The 18,824-nt window shown below is 45.0% G+C and overlaps 1 protein-coding gene across 5 annotated transcripts; it reads right to left on the reverse strand.

Moving 5' to 3' along the window:
• Positions 1 to 223: 223 nt before the first annotated feature.
• Positions 224 to 17,861, reverse strand: arid1aa (AT-rich interaction domain 1Aa). 5 transcript variants are annotated; one of them, XM_028579500.1, is made up of 20 exons: positions 16,602 to 17,861; positions 14,125 to 14,343; positions 13,401 to 14,012; positions 13,190 to 13,285; positions 12,337 to 12,577; positions 9,460 to 9,549; positions 9,188 to 9,355; positions 8,278 to 8,611; positions 8,025 to 8,122; positions 7,805 to 7,890; positions 7,441 to 7,650; positions 7,135 to 7,339; positions 6,806 to 6,959; positions 6,483 to 6,652; positions 6,179 to 6,359; positions 5,415 to 5,540; positions 4,776 to 4,872; positions 3,718 to 4,561; positions 3,455 to 3,585; positions 224 to 3,371 (listed from the first exon to the last, which is right to left on the reverse strand). In XM_028579500.1, the coding sequence occupies exons 1-20, from the start codon at positions 17,520 to 17,522 to the stop codon at positions 1,512 to 1,514; spliced, it is 6,843 nt and encodes a 2,280-aa protein (XP_028435301.1). In that variant the 5' UTR covers positions 17,523 to 17,861; the 3' UTR covers positions 224 to 1,511. The 5 variants fall into 5 exon arrangements, with proteins under 5 accessions (XP_028435301.1, XP_028435300.1, XP_028435299.1 ...); XM_028579499.1 differs by having other exon boundaries at positions 6,806 to 6,941; positions 7,977 to 8,122; XM_028579498.1 differs by having other exon boundaries at positions 6,483 to 6,646; positions 7,977 to 8,122.
• Between the last annotated feature and the right edge of the window lie 963 nt (positions 17,862 to 18,824).

Consider the following 18,824-nt stretch of genomic DNA (forward strand, 5'->3'; position numbering starts at 1 on the left):
CAGGCTTTGTCATATAATGTTAATGACTCACTAAATAGTAATATAGCTAATGCATTTCCATGCCAACAGTTGAGTCAACCAATTAAGACCAGGTTTCCTGAGCAATGAAGTGCAGAAGCGTGCATTTCAGAAATTCTTTTGAACCCAATTTTGTGTGAATTCACACATTAGTTTGAATCGTTTATCCAGAAGAGGTCACTAATCCAAAAGAACAAAACCATCAAACAGCTTACGAAGATTTAATGTACATTTATTCTTACCACGTGGAACATATAGTATAAAGATTTCATACTGAATAAATGATATTCATTGAGCCAAAAAAGGGGAAGGGAGGAATTTACATGTTGTCTTAGCTACATAGTCTGAAATACAAATATGCAGAATCCATGACTGAAGAAAAATTGTCAAATGTGTACTTCATCTAGTTTATTTTGTTGTACCAGGATATAACAGATTTGAGTCGTGTCTGCTGTACTACGGAGCTGTGGAGAGACCAGAGGCGTGGGTCTAAATCAGCAGGGACTGGAGGTCACAGACCAAACTCATGTCAGCCTCAATCCCTCACCAAGAACAAGTGTGAGAATAGTGACACAGACAGAGACACACAGAGAAAGGAAGTGTAATGTACAACATTATATATACACCACAGCAAAGCTGTATTTGAAGTTGAAAACCAGTCCTAAGAGGCGATTTCTTTTCATAAGGGTATTCATACAATCAAGGGATAAGAGGAGGTAAGGGTGTTGTAGGTTCTTGATACTTTGGGGAAGAAAGCCATTTTGTTTAACACCAAACTAAAATGACCTCAAAACTCTAAAGAGCTGCATCTTCTGCTTCTGTGTGAACCGTGTGTTACAGAATGCTTACACTCAAGAGCAGTACGGTACAGAAAATGTCCTACAATCTACTGCACACTGCACAGGCCTCCCCGGTGAAGGTGTCTATTGACAGCACTTAGTCTACTGTCGGGCTGACTGGTGAAAATCCAACTACAGCAACTATAACCAGTAGGCCACTTGTCAGTCTGCTTCACCTCTGAACGTCAACCAGTTACAGACTCATTGTGCCCTCGAGGGGAGAGCTAGGGCACACTGTCTCCCAAACTCACTGTAAACGAGACAGCAACTTTGGTTACAGTTTTTGTTTTTCAGCTATTTATTTATTTATTCATTTATTTATCTTTATTAAAAAGTACTTTCCCCCCCCAAGTGCAGAACAGTTTCCCAACCGTGGTGCTCTGCTCTGTGTCATCCAGTTGCCATTCATGGTGCAAGTAGTGTCACTTTGTGGGCCTCTCTCTGGTTTGTAATCCACCACAGCTCAGTGATGACCCTCCTCGAGCAAGGACGGCCTGGAGAGGGCTCAGAGAATGGAGTCCGAAGGATTTTCATAAATTAAAAGACAGTCACTTGAACTTTCCTTGCCCTGTTACACACACAAGCCAGGTTTCCAGGGATGAGGGGATTAGGGATAAAACCCCGAAAAAGTGGAGCCACGGCTCCCTACAGCTGTCATGACTGGCCAATCAAAAAGAGTACATCACAGATAACATGAGAAACCAGCGAGTTCATTAGGGGAGACACTGAAAGGTCGAGGAGTCGGGACTCTTGTAGTGTGAACTCTGAGTGGTTCTCCTCCACCTTGGCTAAGGCGTGCAGAGCCCGGGCAGCTCGCCGCATCATGTCCGGGCTTGTGGGCTCGAAGTGCATCCCCTGTAGGTGTAGTAGAGAGCTCTGGCTCTGCTGAAGCTGTGTGGCAGCCAGACTATCCTCTAGGAAGCCCAGCAGGTTGCCCACACTGCCTTTCTGAACAGCGATTGCTCTGGCTGCCACAGTATCACCCTGGGCCAGGTTGGCCAGTAGGACCACGGCCATCTCCCTGCAGACCGCAACCTTCCTGTCTCCGATTAGTCGCACAAGGTTCCCATATAGCTTCTCCAACCGACTGAATGGCGGAGTGGCCAAGATGAGGTCCACATTGTTATCTTGAATGCTTAGCTTGCTTAGCGTCTCCAGGACCAGTCTCTGAGGTGACAAAGCACTGTGGGGGCCGAGGGTGGGGAAAGGGTCCTGGGCCTCTGCTGATGGGCAGACAGCCCAGTGCAGAAGACCATCCAACAGAGGCAAGCAGATGCTCTCTGGGTAAATGGAGAGGTCCAGTTGGCCTGAGATGTTTGCCAAAGTGACCAGTGTGTTCTCCCTCAGAAGCTCCAAGCAATCCCACCACCATTCATCCCTTTGGCCCATTCCCTCGTCCGAGTCCTCATCTTTCTCGTAGGTGAGCGGAGCTTGTTTGCGCTCAGGGTGCCTGTGGTGGAGCAGGATCAGGCGTCCCAGTAGCAGTAGTAGCCCTGGATGTTTGGACATCTCGTGGTCATTGCCTGGCACAAAGGAGAGGCTGCGGATTATATTGGAGACGCAAATGCAGCGGCGGGCTAAAGAATCCTGCCAGTTAGCCAGTGCAACGAGCGGCCCCTCGTCTTTACTGTGAGGCTCATCCTCCAGGATGGTGCCAGTCTGCTGTGTTAAAACACTCCTGGGGAAAGGAATAGGTCTATTATTCTCCTGGTGACTTTTAGCAACTTTCTCAACTGTCTTTGTCTCAGAATCCATTTTCCTCTCCTCCTCAATGCTGAGTGAGGAGCTGGCCTTCTCTGAGAAAGCGGTCTCCTTTGGCCTTTCTTCTTCATCTTGATTCTTGCTTTTATCTTCCTCAGCTGGCAAACAATTTTCCAGTGGCACTTCTTCTGGGACTCTTCGCTTCAGCAAATTTGAGGGCACATATACTCGTACTCGTGGTTCCAAGAAGTCTTTGCGTGGTTCAAAGTGAGTCTGGATGTGGTCTGTTGAGTCTCCGCCTCCAGCGCTCCAATGAAGTAACCCACTGTCAAACTCTTGCAGTTTGCCGTGATTATTTGACTTGCCAGTCGCAAATGGATCTTTCTTCCGTACCACCTTTAGAGGAAACTTGTCAAACTTGCTGGCCTGTTTGGGTCTCTCATTGGCAGCTAAGGACTGCAATGAGCCCGTCTGTTCAGATGAAGAACCCTTGTTCTTCCGCTCCTCATCTTCGGTTTTCTCCTCTCGACCCCGAGACTCCGAGCACTGCTGCTGCTCCTCCTCCTCCTCCTTCACACGAGCTGGCCCCTCCGTTTCTCGTTCCTCCTCTTCTTCGTCCTCTCCTTCCTCTTGTTCCATGTCCTCAGCCCGTTGTTCCTCTTCTTCTGCGCTGTCCCAGTCTTGTTTCAAGGCATCAGGATCAAGTAGTGTCCTCTGGCCAGGGTCTCCCACCTCATACTCCCGAAGAATACCAAAGATTTCAATGAGGCAGCGTCTGAAATACTCAACCACCAACTCCAGTAGGCCAGGCAACTGAAGAAAGAACATAGATATAGAACATATTAGACATGATCACTACGCAGTTATGAACCATCATTAAGGGCTCAGTGTCTCACCGTGTTGAGATCAAAGGTAGAAATACTGTTGTCATCATACAGGAGAATGTTGATGGTATCTAAGGCCCACGTACTCTCAGCCAATAAACCAGACTTTAATGACATCATAACTCTCCAGGCCTCGGGGGTTCCTAAAAAGCCAAGACAAAAAACACAATTGGTACACTGTAAGAAACAACTGAGAACAATATAGCTGGACTAAGCAGCATTAGGCAGTGCCGTCAATAACAAAGAAGTTCAATATTCAGAATCTTTAGTCATACCAATATCTTTCACCGTGAGTCTCCGACGTGGTTTCAGGACAGGATGTGAAGCTTCAATAGAGCCCGGGGGAAAAGGCATGTCTCGCCTTATTAAAGGCGACTGCACCGGAGGGGGCACTATGTGAGACGCAGGCACTGGAGGGCCAGCCTTCTGCATCTTTATTACTCCGTGCATATAGGGAGATTTACTAGGCGATGTCCTGCTATCCATGGGGCGGGGCATGGAGGCCGGGCTGGACACCTGTGGAATGTGGTTCTGCACACCCTGAAGGGGCTGGTAGTTAGGCTGTACTGAACGAGGCATAGATTGGCCAGGCCCTGCTGGACCATAAGGAGGCTGCCGCGGGCCCATCTGACCCCCCCACTGTCCATCATGATTCATGCGCTGTTCTGATGACATCATCTCCTCTGAGCGGTTCATGCCAGGGTAGCCGGGTCCCTGGGGTGGGCCCCCGGGGCCACCCTGCCGGCTGGGGTAGTTCTGATAGTTCATGTCTCGCGGTCCCTGCCACATACCTCCCTGAGGTCCCTCAGGGCCTGACTGCATCATCTGAGGGGGCATGTTGGGCTGAGCGTTGGGCCCCGTCGCTACCGGCATACGTTCACGACCAAAGGGAAAGGGAAACTGATTGCCTGTGCCAGGTGGACGGCGATCAGAGCCGGGGTAGGGTCCACTGCCGCTGTACTGATTGTACTCCTGCTGTCCTGAAGAGGGTGCAGAGGTACCTCCTGGCTGTTGCTGCGGTGGTGGTGGTTGTTGTTGTCCACCATGGAAGGGCCCACTGTACTCTGTCTCATGGCGTTTTGATGGAGGATAACCTCCTTCCACAGGACGCTTGTAACTCTACACATCAAAAAGTTCAGAGAGAGAGAATTATTTCACACCATTTCAGTTCAAAACATGGGTTCAGAACAGTTGCCTCTTCAAAACAAAATCTAATATATGATAGCAGCTCACTCAAAGATAAAAATATACACTAAACCAAAAAAAAAAAAAAAAAAAAAAAAAAGTGTATTGAGCATAGTTAAAGTTAGTGTAGTGCAGATGGATCAATGACCTGTTGTTGTTGTGGGTACATTCCAGGCTGCTGATTGGGGTAGGAGCCTGTAGGGGGCGTTCCCTGTCCAGGATACTGATTACCATAGGAATCATGCCTGCAAACATTATGCATCCTCAGTTTGATCATGAAAATATTATGCATGTCTTAACTCACTGGATTAAGTCATGGACCACTGTCCTACACATTTTGGCTCAGTTTTGAATTTGTGATCAAGACATCACAAGTTACTTTTTGTTCAATCTATAATTAAATTAAATATAAAGGCAAAATGTGAATGCTGAATATAAATACCTGTACTGCTTACTAGTTGGTAAATATTAAATTAAAAAAGGGATTCACACATTTCAAATCAACGTAACTGTGCTCACATCATATACAACAAGCCCAAACCAAAGAGCTGTGAAGATTCAAAGAGACAAAATTCTAATGTTAATTAATGAATGTTAATTTGTCAAGATAACATTGAAATAATGTTAAAATACATTGTGTCCAACATCATTGTACAACAGAATGAAATGGCTGTCTTTTGACGCCACTGAAGAACTGAAAGCAATGGGTTTCTTTTATATGAAGAATTAGTAGTTTCCATTGACTGTAGCTTTAAACCCAAGAAACTTCGCAAATAAGTGCACTGACCGTGGCTGCTGTGGTGGGAAGCGGTTTGGCGAATACATCCCAGTGTCGGCATTGGCAGGTATCATAGGGTTTGGCTGAGGAGCACCGGATCCCATGTTGCCCTCTGGGCCCATTCCTTGCTCCGATCTGAGAAAACCAGAACAATACACATGTTAAGTGTTTTCCTCTGCATATTTTGCTACACACAGAATACAAATTATGTTAGAAGCTCCAAAAAATAAAAAACAAACAAGGTTACGATCACAACAACAATCTAAATACTTTGGCTGCGATTTATTTATAATTCTGAGTAGCACAAATTTAGCACATGACACCATCACAAAAACATAAATGCCCTCATGTCAGTGAGCAACATTACAAAGTTAAATGGAACAATACAAACAATATAGAGTAAAGTGGACTCACAGGATGGGCAGAGACATGAAAGCAACATGATGCACAGTCCAGCCTCATCTTTTCTTCACAAAATCGCAACATTTTTCAGATGTGCCTGACTAAATTTGAAGTTAGTATTTGGTTCTGGTTTCCATTAACAAAACCTTGTCCATGCCTGACAGTACATCATCCACTCAAAGCACAGTTGAATGTGTAAGAGCCTGAATGCATTTCTTGACATTAAAATAAACCAATTCAGCCTTAGAGATACCTTTCTTGACCTGCACAGGAACTTGATGTGGTGTGACTGAACATAAAAAAAGCTGCCGGTTATTTTCAGCAATGTTCAATGACCTTGAAAATGCCATCTTCCATTCAATGATTCTTACCTCCTGTCGTAGCCTGGTCCATAGGGAAACTGCTGTCTGGGCCCCATTGGCATTGTGCCCATGGCCCCAGGCGGTCCTCTGTTAAACGGAGGCTGCTGCTGTTGCTGCTGCGGCGGTTGCTGCTGCTGGTCACCCACCCCGCTGTTCGGGCCCTGGTTAGCAGGTAGAAAGTGCTCCCCGACTGGAAATGCATTCAGAAGTAAAGCCCGTTAAGAATCTGATTAACTGAACGGGTAATTACGTAAGTACATTCGTTTTCAGAATAACATGATCCATTCCGCTCTTGTCCATTCAGTGTGCCCACCTTTCCGCATGTTACCAAAGGGGTCCTTGTTGGGTTCGTAGGTGCCCATGCGCCCTTGCATGTCTGGTGTGTTCATGCCAGCTTGATAGGCAGAGTTGGGCGTCATGTTCTTCCTGGGGAAAGCAGGGTCACTTCCTTCAGAGAAGGGGTCCTGCAGGTTAACGCTGCTCCTAGAGAGAAGCAGGGGTGAAGGGGGAGGGGAAATGAGGAGATGAGTGGGAGGGACAGAAGAAAAGAAAAATAAATTAGTTTTTCTAATCAAAATGTATTTTACAGCCTAGAATCAATTGGCCAAAAGGTCAGAGGTGTTTAACAAGAGTCACCTGGACCCCGGTGGCATGGGGGGCATCTGGGTATGAGGAGTGGAGGCTGGGGTGGGAGGTTTCAGGTCACCCCCTTCAGCCATGGAGCTGCTGGTGGACTGGGGTGTCTGAGGACCCTGCAGAGAGCCTGACCCAGCTGTGGAGCAGAGGGACGCTTCAGTTCGAAATAAGAGAGGAGCAGACAGACACGGTACATGACTTTAATGACACTCAAACACTGCAAGTTATGTACGTTGGTTGGTTTTAAAGTGCATTAATGTGGGTTACTGAATTGGAACTGCACTGAAACACATGTTAAGTTGAAAAGATTGCTTGACTACGGCTCTAACCTGGAGAGGGTGGCTGGACCTTAGCAGCTTGGTTCTTTTTGTTGTCTGTAAAAATCTCAGGAGGAGGGTCCTCACCACGCTCAATTTTGCACTCAAAGGCATACAGACACTGGATGTACTGTTTCTTCAAAGAACTGGCAGCACTGCTGGATGTGCCCACATTCAGGGAAGTGGCCAGATCACGCCATTTCTTATTCTTACTCACCTGGGAGATGCACAAAGAAGAAATATTTAGAATAGAGATTACAATTGGGGGCAGGCAATAAATGAACTCATTTTATTATTGTATATAAATGCCACATTAACCTGTGCCATGCTTCCGATCTCTTTGACTGACATATACAGGCGGAAGAGGTCGAGGGGTTTGCGTCCTACAGCGGGCAGGTTGGTCATGCCCATGGCTTTCTCTTCAATGAAGGACAAATAACGGTCCACCCACATCTTCCTTTCCGGCTCTGGTCCTAACTCATACAGACGGGTTATCTTTTCATTGGTTGTGGTGGAAGAGTTGGACTTCTGTATTGTGCAAGAGAAAACGATATATATATATATATTTTTTTTTAAACAGAGTGCAACTTTTACAGATGCACAAACAGAAGACCTTATCTTTCGAAGTATTTCAAAAGTACTGTTGTATGTAATGTACTGTAATATGTACTAGACAAGTCACCTTAGATTTGGGCTCTGGCTTGGGCGTTGCACTCCCATCTACTTTGTTATTCATCTTATTGTTCACCTCTGGACTGGGGGCCATACCTAGACACAATGATGGGGATTGCAATTGGCGGTTAAAACTGACACCAAAAAGAATAATAGGCGCAGTCATCACTACGTAAACGTACCACTTGAGTTATTGGCCATGTTTGGCCCCATAGGATAAGGTGATCCACCTTGAGTGTTCATCATTCCAGGCATGTTGTTCATGGGAGGGCCATAGGGTGGGCCGGAGCCTATCATGCTTGGAGACATGTTGGGGTAACCAGGCATCCTGGACAGAACGGAAAATAAATGAGCATCTTGTATTCATAAAAGTGACAAAGTATGGTACAGGTACCTCATATTTAAGCATAAGTGAGAAGACAATCAGAAGTCGTGTGTGAAAGAAATAAAAGGTTGGCACTTGAGGATCGATCAATAACCAACCTGTTGTGCATGGAGTTGGTGGCAGGGTGCTGCATGGCTGCGGGGTCCTGGGGCTTTCTGTTCATGCCTGGAGGAGGACACATTCCTGAGCCTACCTGGGGTGGCATGTTGCCCATGTTAGGGGGGATGTTTGGACCCATGTTGGGCCCCATATTTGGACCCATATTGGGTCCGTAGGGACGTGCCCCCATTTGATTAGGAGGCATCCTTCCTGGGGGCATGCCAGAATATGGTGGCCCCGCACCCTGTCCTGCCATGGAGTTCATTGGACCTATGCCTGGCCCAGTGTAGTTTGCGTTGGGCATGTTGCCGTAGCCCGGTTGACGGGGATAACCTAAGGATGACATTGTAAAGAAACAATCAGGTAAAGAAATCCCTTGGCCGTTTCTGTATACTGGTCTGTAAAAATCGCTCAGAAGTTTATTTGTGTTCGACATTAAAATTTTATTGCTATAGCCATGACAGAGTATTTTCCTTAAGAGCTGTGTGAGGCAGACATTTTTCCCTACAGTGTGCTAGCAGAGAGAGCTATGCACCCTGAGCAACAAGCCTTCGTCACAGTCTCAGCTCTACTGACAGGAGGCTCTGCTAAGTCAGCTGACTCTCTGCTTCACAGCTATAAATAGCTGCAACAGAGTCAGAGGGAGGGACCAACGATAGCATGGTATTCCTATGAGGAAGGGGAGATATATTCCATAGGTTTGTCTAATGGGAAATGCACATGAGAAAACTTCATGAATAGATGGTAAATTAAGTGGAAAACCTTTAGAAATGACAACTTAAGCCTTTCAAATTCCACCTCTAAAGGCCATTTCACAATTGATCTTTTTAATACATCAAGACATAATTTCAAAACTAAATAAAGCTCTTTCTTCAAGTATAACCATCAAGAGAATTTGAAAGTTCACACCTTGGGGGCCATATTGTCCTCCCTGCTGTCCATAGCCACCCATGGAGTTGTTCTGCTGATATGGGCCCATCCCAGGATGCATCTGTCCCCCTGAAGACTGGCGTGGCGACAGTGCAGAGGCTGACTGGGGGGAGCCATAAGGCATCTGAGGGTTTCTCTGCATAAACCCTGAAAGAGGGCAGAGGAAGGAGACAGTGCTCAGACTCAGATGCTAAGGCAAAAACTCTTTACATATTAATCCATGACCACTTTGCGTTTAGACTGCAGCATACCTCTGTCCTGGGCCATAGGAGACTGGCTCATTGCAGGGTGTAGACTCCCATCTGACTGCACACTTGATGGCCTGGGAGGCATCTGGGTCACTAAACAACAGTATTTAAGTTAATTTACTGTGAGCTTAATAAAAAAAAGCCATTGGGGTTATAATGTAACTACCCGTGTTGGGAGTAACGCCTTACAAAAGTAACGCAATTACAGTAATGCATTCCTTTTTGCTGTAACGCAGTAATGTAACGCATTACTAATTAAATTTCGGTAATATTATACCCGTTACAATCTCAGTAACGCGAGTTACAACGCATTTTAACACAACATTTAAGAATTTCCGAACACCGCGAAACATTTGATCACAGGAAAAAAAAGGCGTGAGTATTATTTCATAACATCGTGTCCCAACAACAGGTGACGGTAGGGTACGTCAACGCGGACAGCAGTGTGTCCGAGCTGCTGACAGATTTAAACATGTCGGGAATTAATGTTTAATGTTTAGGCTTGCTTACACGTAAATATGATTGCAGTTTATCAGCCGTGGAGAGTAACTATGCCTGTAGTAGAAGGGTTTTGAATGTCGACCAAAAACGCTTGTCTTTTACTGTGACCATTTACTGTTCAATACGTTGCAGTTTTACAAACCAGAAAGTGATCAACTTAACTTGACGGACATGTTTGCATCTAGGGTCTCACGTTCATCTCAAACAAGCTAGAAAGAGTACATAACAGACAACTTCCGTGTAGGCTACTTCAAAATAAAAGCACTTCCTGTGACAATTCGCAGTAAAACTAAATAACTGTTAAATAAGGTTGTGGAGCTTTTCACATATCAGCTGTAAATCAAGTACTGTAAATAATGTAAATAGTGAGTTTTAATCACACTATTGACCATTTCCTTTAGACTATTTTAAACTAAACATGAATTTCTTATTCAAGTGCTTTAAACAAACATTTTACAACAATGCTGTACTTCAATACAACTGTAAGGTAGCCTACTTTTAATTGAGTATTTTTATTTTCTCCTACTTGCCTATTGTATGTTTTACTTGTCTAGTTTTATAGCTTTAGTTACTTTGCATATCCATATTAATTATACAAAATATTATGAATAATCTATGATGTATCAAAGTGGATAAAGATGAGACTTTATTGATCCGTTGTGAAATTCACAAGCTAGCTGCCAAGTCAAACTTCCGCTGTTATTTTGGTGAAAGTAACTCAAAAGTAATGCAAAAGTAGTGTAACGCATTACAATTCAGAGACAGTAATATTGTAATATAACTAATTACTCTCAAATGACAGTAACTAGTACTCTATAATGTATTACATTTTGGAAGTAACTTGCCCAACACTGGTAACTACCATGGTTATTCCAATTGAGAAAAAAAAGGCTTAAAATTCTCGCTAAAGAATGTGTATCCCATTAGCTCCTCATCAGGCACCATTTTGAGTACGAAGTTAAGTAGTATTTCTCTGTTCTAAAGATGTTTTTTTTTTTTTTAAAGTGGCTATCAATTTTGTGGGTGGACAAAAACGCATGACATGAAACATGAAAGCATGTCACAATATCAACCCTTGGCAAGATACCATTTGAGAAATGTAATTACACCAATAACAAAACCAAGCAACACAAATGTGGAATTTGGTATTTGCATTATAGCTTCAAAAAAAGTAGAGTGTATACTTTCGTGACAGTGTGTGGAACTATGTTCTATTAACTAGGGCTGCAACAACGAATCGATAAAATTCGATTACTAAAAAAGTTGGCAACAAATTTAATTATCGATTCGTTGTGTCGCGCAACTATTAGGCAACCTAGTCGCGGAGATAAAAAAAACAAATTGAGTTGAGCGCAGAGAGGAGCAGCGCGGAGCGAAAGAAAAGGAAAAAAGAGCAGAGTGGGGGTAGAGAAAATACGGAGAGAGACCGGAGAGACCCGTAACGTTGTTCTGAAACACTCGGCGGAGGCAGAGAAATTAGTACGACCCAAGTCATCCAAGGTGTGGGAGCATTTCACACTAAATAAATCAAAAACGTGTTAATTGCAAGATAAGCAAAAGCGACACGGCATGGCACGGGCGCACCACGGTGATGAGTCAGCACCTAAAACGTAAACATGTTTGAGTCCTTGATGAGGAGGAAGGGAGTTCAACAGCAGGGTAAAGTCACTACACTATCCTACTTCTGTTCCGTTCTGAAGTGAGGAACGTACCGTCCCTCCAGTAGCTCTTCTGGTGCTGCTGTTTACTCGTTATCCAGCTGACTAGCATGACAAGCTAGCGTTAGCTCGGTAATAACAGTAATAAAGCAGGGGTGGTATACTTTGCAAGACTAAAGACACGGTTTTATTCACTCGCCTTTTTTGGCCCATTCATTTTTCAATCTGTTATGTATATTATGTGCTTTGTCCCATATCAGTTATTGTTGACAAATATATTAGTGTGTGGTGTATAAACGAACTTAACTTGCACTTACTACAAAGATGGTAATAATTTAACGAATAAGTGTGTGTCTGTCTGTCTGTATCTGCTATTTGGGTTACTTACCTTTACACAACTATTAACTAAAACAATAAGTATGTATGTATTGAGTTTATGTAAATTAATGCTTTTTTTTATCCGATTCATAGATTAATCAAAAAAATAATCGACAGATTAATCGATTATTAAAATAATCGTTAGTTGCAGCCCTACTATTAACTTAAAGACACTTAAAAGTTTTGTTCTTATTAGTGCTCTCCATCAAATATGTAGACCGAATTTGAGAAGGTTGCTATGAGGTGCATTTGTCTCTTGCAATGCAAAATCAACACATAAAAGTTGTAAAAAATTGTGCTACAGATCATATGTCTCATTTCAGTGTGTGAGGGATCAGCCTACCTGGCATGTTGGCGGGTGACAGCGGTCCTGTGCGGGGTGTGCTAGCGCTGGCAGGGGAGCCAGCTGGCGAAGGTGAAGGCCCTCGGATGCCTGGCAGGTGGGGAGACGTGTGAGGAGAGAAGGGCGACTGGGCCTGGTTACTCTGCTCACCCTGGCTGCTCGACACACCTGACGTGCTCACACCGGGACTCAGGGCACCCTCTGCACCTGTAGGCAGGTCATCGATGGACCCTGACAGGTCCTGAAAACACGTACAGGAAAAGCAGAAGTAGAGTCAACAAACATGGTATATTAAAGAAAAAATTTAAATTACAATTTACAACTTCAGAAAATTCAGCTCTTATCCATTTTGACACAGGCTGTATTTTATTTTTTTACAGATGAAGTATACGATTTTATAGTACTGTAATGTTTATTTCATACGCCGACTGTTGTATTAGCATGTTGCAATTCCTTCTCTGTATAGCTACGCCTGGCGCACACACACACACGTCCTTATTTATCTTTTTCAAAGAAAAAAAAAAGTGCATTAGTGCCAGGGGTTGTCATGGTTACTGAGGTTTGTAGGATGTGAGCTGAGTCAGCATGTAGCAGCAGCCTTGCCATGTGATTTCAATACACAAACAAGCTCACTTGTATTCATCTTTGATTTACCCATTTACACTCAGTCTAAAATCATCAAGGGACGGAAAGCACAGAAACACCAACATGCAGGAATATTAAATGTAATAAGCCTCATATTGTCATATAGTTGTAGTTCTAAGTAGTAAAATGAATATGTCCTGTGTAATAAAAACTACAAGACACAAATAGAAACTAGCCTGCTTACACGAGGATGAAAAGCAAAACTGACCGGAAGGCTGGAGGGGCGGCCTTGACTGTCCTCTGGGCCAGTTTTAGGCTGGGTGGATGGAGGGGCGCTCGACTGAAATGAGTCCTGGGATACCTCCTTAAAGACATCAGAACACATGCGTATGTATACTGCAAGAGTTACAGGAAAGCATGCATGTGAACACAGTAAGATAATTAAGTATGATGACTATGTCCTAGACCGAGGGTAGTACCTGCTGTTGTGGAGGAGGAAAGCGCTGATAAGGTGACTGTTGTGCTTGCTGCTGTTGCGGCTGCTGGGGGTTCTGCGTGTACGCTGCAGGCTGGCCCTGTGGGTGTTGGCTGTGTCCCGGTGGCTGCTGTGGAGGCTGAGTCTGTGCCTGCTGTTGCTGCGAGGGGGGCTGCTGAGGCCCCTGTGTGGATCCTGGGTAGTTGGACTGGCCCTGTGGTCCAGCGGGTTCCTGGGAACTTGGCGGCTGTGGGGCCTGATTGGGAGGACCCTGCTGCTGGGCGTAGAGAGACTGGCCAGATTGTGGGGCTGAGGTTTGGGAATAAGGGGGCTGAGACTGTGGAGGCCCTTGGGATGGGCCTGGCAGTTGCCCCTGGGACTGTGGGGGCATGTGGGGCTGCGGATAGGGTTGTGCTCCCTGGTTGTGTGGAGCAGACGTCGGTGGAGGGTGGGTTTGCCCTGGGTAAGGTGTCTGGCCACCCGGTTGCACTGATGGGGGCTGGGAGTAGGGGGTTTGCTGCTGGCTTGGGTGAGGAGCCTGGCCAGGCTGGTTGTAATATGGTGCCTGGCCCTGAGAGCCATAGCCTCCTGGTCCCTGCTGTCCATAAGATCCCATCTACACAGAGTACACAAACACATAAGACTTGAAAAACGGGGGGAAGTAATGATACTGAGAGAATTAAGATACTGAGGACATATTTCTGAAGAACATAAATCATGTGAAATACCTGTGGACCATACGACATGCTACCCATGCTTCCAGGGGTACGTCCTTGCATTCCCACTGGGAATCGCTGAGGACCTGGAGGGCCATAACCCTGGCCAGGGTAACCGGGCCCCTGTTGTGGACCTGTGGGAGGCCCCTGCGGCGCCTGCTGATTGTATGGACTGCCTGCTCCGTATGGCTGACCTCTCATTTTTGCCATTGGGTCAATAGGACCAGGTGGCTGGGCATGGTAAGAACACGAGAAAATACATTAAGTCAACGAGCGCATAGGATAAATTTAAACAGCAAGTGCTACAACTTACATGCTGTCGTCCTTATTCTTATACAAGTTAATTGACCATCACAGTGTGTCCGTAAAATACATTGCTGCGATGTGTAACTTTCGCAGAACTAAAAGTGTAAAAACAAACTTCGATGAATGAGAAAATTGTGCTTTTTTCACCTTATTTCCCACGGTCATTACCCAGATTTTTCTTTCACCTCAGTTTGCCATAGTTTCGGAAGTCAACAGAGCTATATATATCTACTTTCAAATGGAGGGCAGGCTGCCCAATCTTAAACATATCCCAGCTGTGCTCCTGTTTTGAGCCTGGTCCAAGTAGTCGCCCCCACCCAGAGAAGGCAGTTTGGCTCTGGATGAATGACACCAGAAATGAACGAAGTACTACCTTCACAACAGCAGGAGAGAGTGAAAAAAAGCACAACATGATCCAATTAATATCTCACCTCCACCAAAAATATTTAGCATCGAAAATTTAAACAAAAGATTATCCACTAGAAAACTGAAAGTATCACCTTCCATTACATGAAGTGAATTCCCACATGTGAACTTTGCTGAGAGGAGTGTCCTCGGCTTAACAATGGTCCTTTACAAATAGAATGCTAAATGCCTTATGTGACATTTTTCCATCCAAGATAATGAAGTGAAATAAATAAGAGCAGCACATGGCTAATCTGCATAAGACCGAGAGGAAACTCCCTTGGCCAGCGAGAGATGGTGGACTGCCTTCTGATTGGCTTGGGGGGAGGATTGGGGGGAATTCTTTGCAGTCATACAGTCAAACTTCTGTAGCATGCCAGATACAGCAGCAACACGCACACACACGGGTCAAAATTTGCCTTTTGCTACTGTGTAGTGAGTTATAATACAGAGATGTTTATCAGTTAATAATTTGTTTATCTAGGTAACACCAAAGATTACAAATAAGGTGGTATGTAAATCAAAAAACAGTAATGATAGATAAAAAGGCAAACATAGACACTACCTATCACACAATAAAGCAGGGTGCAGTTGAACATACATGTTTGTAAACTAGCAATCAAGCTACAAAGTATAGGACAGGACTGGTCCTTTGATGATAAACCATGCTGCATGCATGTTAGAACTAACAGCTAATACGGTTTTATTTTCTCATTTTTGGAAATATTTGCCAAAAGATCAAAAACAAAAATATAAAACCATATCCATGTCCCAAGTGCTCCAACACTACACGTCTTGTAAAAAAGTGGAACAGAGAAGGGGAGTGAAACAGCAATACCTCTGGTGACCCTGTAATGAATAAATGCTGCGTGTTATCAGCAACTGTTGCCTTGCAGCACATGTAATTAGAAATGGCCATGAGCAGCCAATCAGATTTCAGCTAGCATGTCAACCAAAGACCAACTATCTCCTGGCTTTGACAGCAGGATTTTACCTCCACAATTCAAATCCCAGTGCAAACTGCAATCTGCAGGCTGCAGGCACTCGCTCATATGGCTGAGCTGACTGTTTACAGACAACGTGCATGGGAAGCTCAGTAGCTTTTCAGCACATGGAAATTCATTTTATAAAATATGTATAATCAAAATGTAATCATGTACATCCTCCCCCGACATCTTACATGACATTGTAAGTGATTTAAACTGAACCTACACGAGCCATTTAACAAACCGTGAAAGGCTGATTCGGCATGCAACACATTCCTTCCGTCGTAGCCACAAAATTACATCTTATTGGGCAGAAAAACATTAAACGTGACTGTATAAGCAACTATCACAAACTAATGTGTGTGTGTGAACAAGTTACTCTATATTAACCCGCATAATTAGACACCTTTATAACATAATACATAGTAAATTCAAAGTATAACACGCGTAGAGAAGCTATCAGAGAAAAAACGAGCCGCTGCTCTTCGGTGAGCATTTTCGCCCCTTTTCAAAGTCGGGCCTTCTTGGCTCCCTCAACGTCCTTACATCGTTTCAACAACTTATATTTTCTTCAAGCGGCACTCTTGTATTGATACAAAACTGTATCGATATATTAAAAACAATTACTTAACGACCTAGTGTAAAGGAAAAAACACATGAGAGGCAGCCATTTTAGAGTCTTTGCGAACTAGTAGCAGACAATGGCTGGCCTGCTACGTTGTGAACTAGCTAGGAGGAGGGAAGGAGACGTGCTAAAGCTCACATCATGTGCCTGTAATAATGTGACTTTACCTGGTTCCTAACTAGCGGCTGCCCGGCACTTCCCGGGCTCATAGGCGACGGGTGATGGCCTCTTTGTTGCCAACCCGGATTGCTCCCTCCATACAGACCGCTACTGCCCATGTCTGCTGGTCCCTTATTAGCTCCTTCTTGGCTACTGTAGTCGTTAGACGGGTAGTTTGGATAACCCCGCGTTGCGCTGGGGGAGGTTAGGAGCTTGTTGAGTGTCGGTGTGGATGTAGGTTGTGGGTTTCCAATATTATATCTCTGGTTACTGTAAGATCCAGCCATCGCCGTGGGTCCTCCCGCTGGTGGCTGCTGCTTAACGTTAGCTGGCTGTCCCCCAGCTGTCGGCGCCTGGGTACTGCGAGGGGAGTTCATGGCGTATGCTTGGCCGGGATAGGGAGTCCTGTTCGGGAATGGGTTGTAATTGTTAAACTGGTGGTTTGAAAAGCCATGCTCGTGTGAATTAGGTTGATATGGGTCCATTATGTTGCTCGACTGCACGACCGGACCCGCAGCAGCTGCCATGCCAGGGCTTTGTTGTCCGCCATGTTGATGAAAAGGGGCCCGACCGTAGTGCTGACTATATCCGTACGAAGGTGGAGGAAACGCCGTGCCGTGGTGATGCACCAACCCGGGATGGTTATTTCCCTCCGGTCCGACAGAGTCATTCTGGTTATTATTGTTAGCCCTGGGCGGGTTCCCATTCCCGTTCTTCATCTCAGGTTCCCCTCCTCCCCCTGCATTTCCACCGTCGGCCCCGTCCTGCAGATCTCCCCGGCCCGGCGATCCGCTGTCCAAGCCCGGCTGCTTTTTGTCGGACTGCTTCTCCCCCGGTACCGACTCCTCCTTGTTGTCTCGATCCGGTTTTTTGAGTTCGGAAGGCGGGCTAGTGTTAAGAGTGGCGGCGCTGGCGACCTGAGCGGCCATGATATACCCCCCCACCTCTCTCTCCCTCTCTCGGCGAGTCAGTCACAATCAAAAGCTAGCATTGAATATAAATAATTGTTTATAACCATTTATCCTTGTGCCGATTCATTCCCACCCCTTATACCGGACCGAATCCGGCTGCCATCCCGGTTCCGGTTCCGTAAATGGGTTAGAAATATGATGGAAGCTCCATACAATGCGTTAAAAAAGCGACAGAAATTGTTGTGGGAGTTGTGTTACTGAGCCCGGGTAGAGGCAGGGAGCAAACCCAACCAACACGAGGCTCCGCTAGATACAGCCATTTTACTGAGCCGCACAGATGGCTGCAAAACATGGACTGTAAACCCCAATGCGGACTGGACTTTTTCTTACAGCCACATTGTCTTTTCCCCCCCATAGATGGAATATTTTCTCATGAGTGATGAGAGTCTAATGTCCACACAACTCACTAATATTGTGTTACCAACATATAAGTACTGTATAGTTTTAAACAACTGACGATGAGGTTATGTATTACAAAACATATTCATGAGTGATCAGTGCTGGGGGGGGGACTAAGTAATTGATGAAATATATAATTCTTCAAGTACATACGTGTTTGCACAGATGTGAATGTCACAGCTGCAAGTGTAAAGAGCTGTACTGCACACACTGTAAGATATACAGAAACTAGTACATTTAGCCTAGCTTGCACACATTCACACTTACTTGGAAAAAAAAAAAAAGGAGTAGTAATAGTCATATTTATACATATATTCAGCTCAGAAATCTGGCTTTGGACACAGTTGTTTTTAGTTAATTCCCACCAGTGTTTCTAAGTGGTATTTAGGCAAGCAAAGGCAACACACAGGTTTTTCCAGAGTAGAAGGAGGAAGCCTTGCAGCAAACGAGACTACCAATGCACATTCCCTCTTATTCCCTCCCCTGCCTGCCTGCTCTGCTCTCCTCTACCACCCCCTCTCCTCTCTGTCTGTCTCTCACTCCAGCAGAAACACTCCTCTGCTGAGTGTGGGGGGATGGGTGCACACACACAGGCTCCAGCTCTCTCTCACCCTACGCCGTACAGAGGAAAAAAAAAAACCCAAACCTTATCTACCAGACAGAGGATGCATGAACAGTTTCAAAGTCTCTCAACAATTAGAAAAATGGAGCATGTGTCCCCCTCCTCTCATTGGTCAAATGAAGCAGACATATTTGGCATAAACAAAACGCACAGGGTGTGTGCGATGCATGCACACAGCATTGAGAAGGGGTTGAAAATGAGAAGTGTATGTGCTAGGATAAGGGAGTGTTTTATTTTAT

Source organism: Perca flavescens, chromosome 6 (assembly GCF_004354835.1).
Source record: "Perca flavescens isolate YP-PL-M2 chromosome 6, PFLA_1.0, whole genome shotgun sequence".
Lineage (NCBI taxonomy): Eukaryota > Metazoa > Chordata > Actinopteri > Perciformes > Percidae > Perca > Perca flavescens.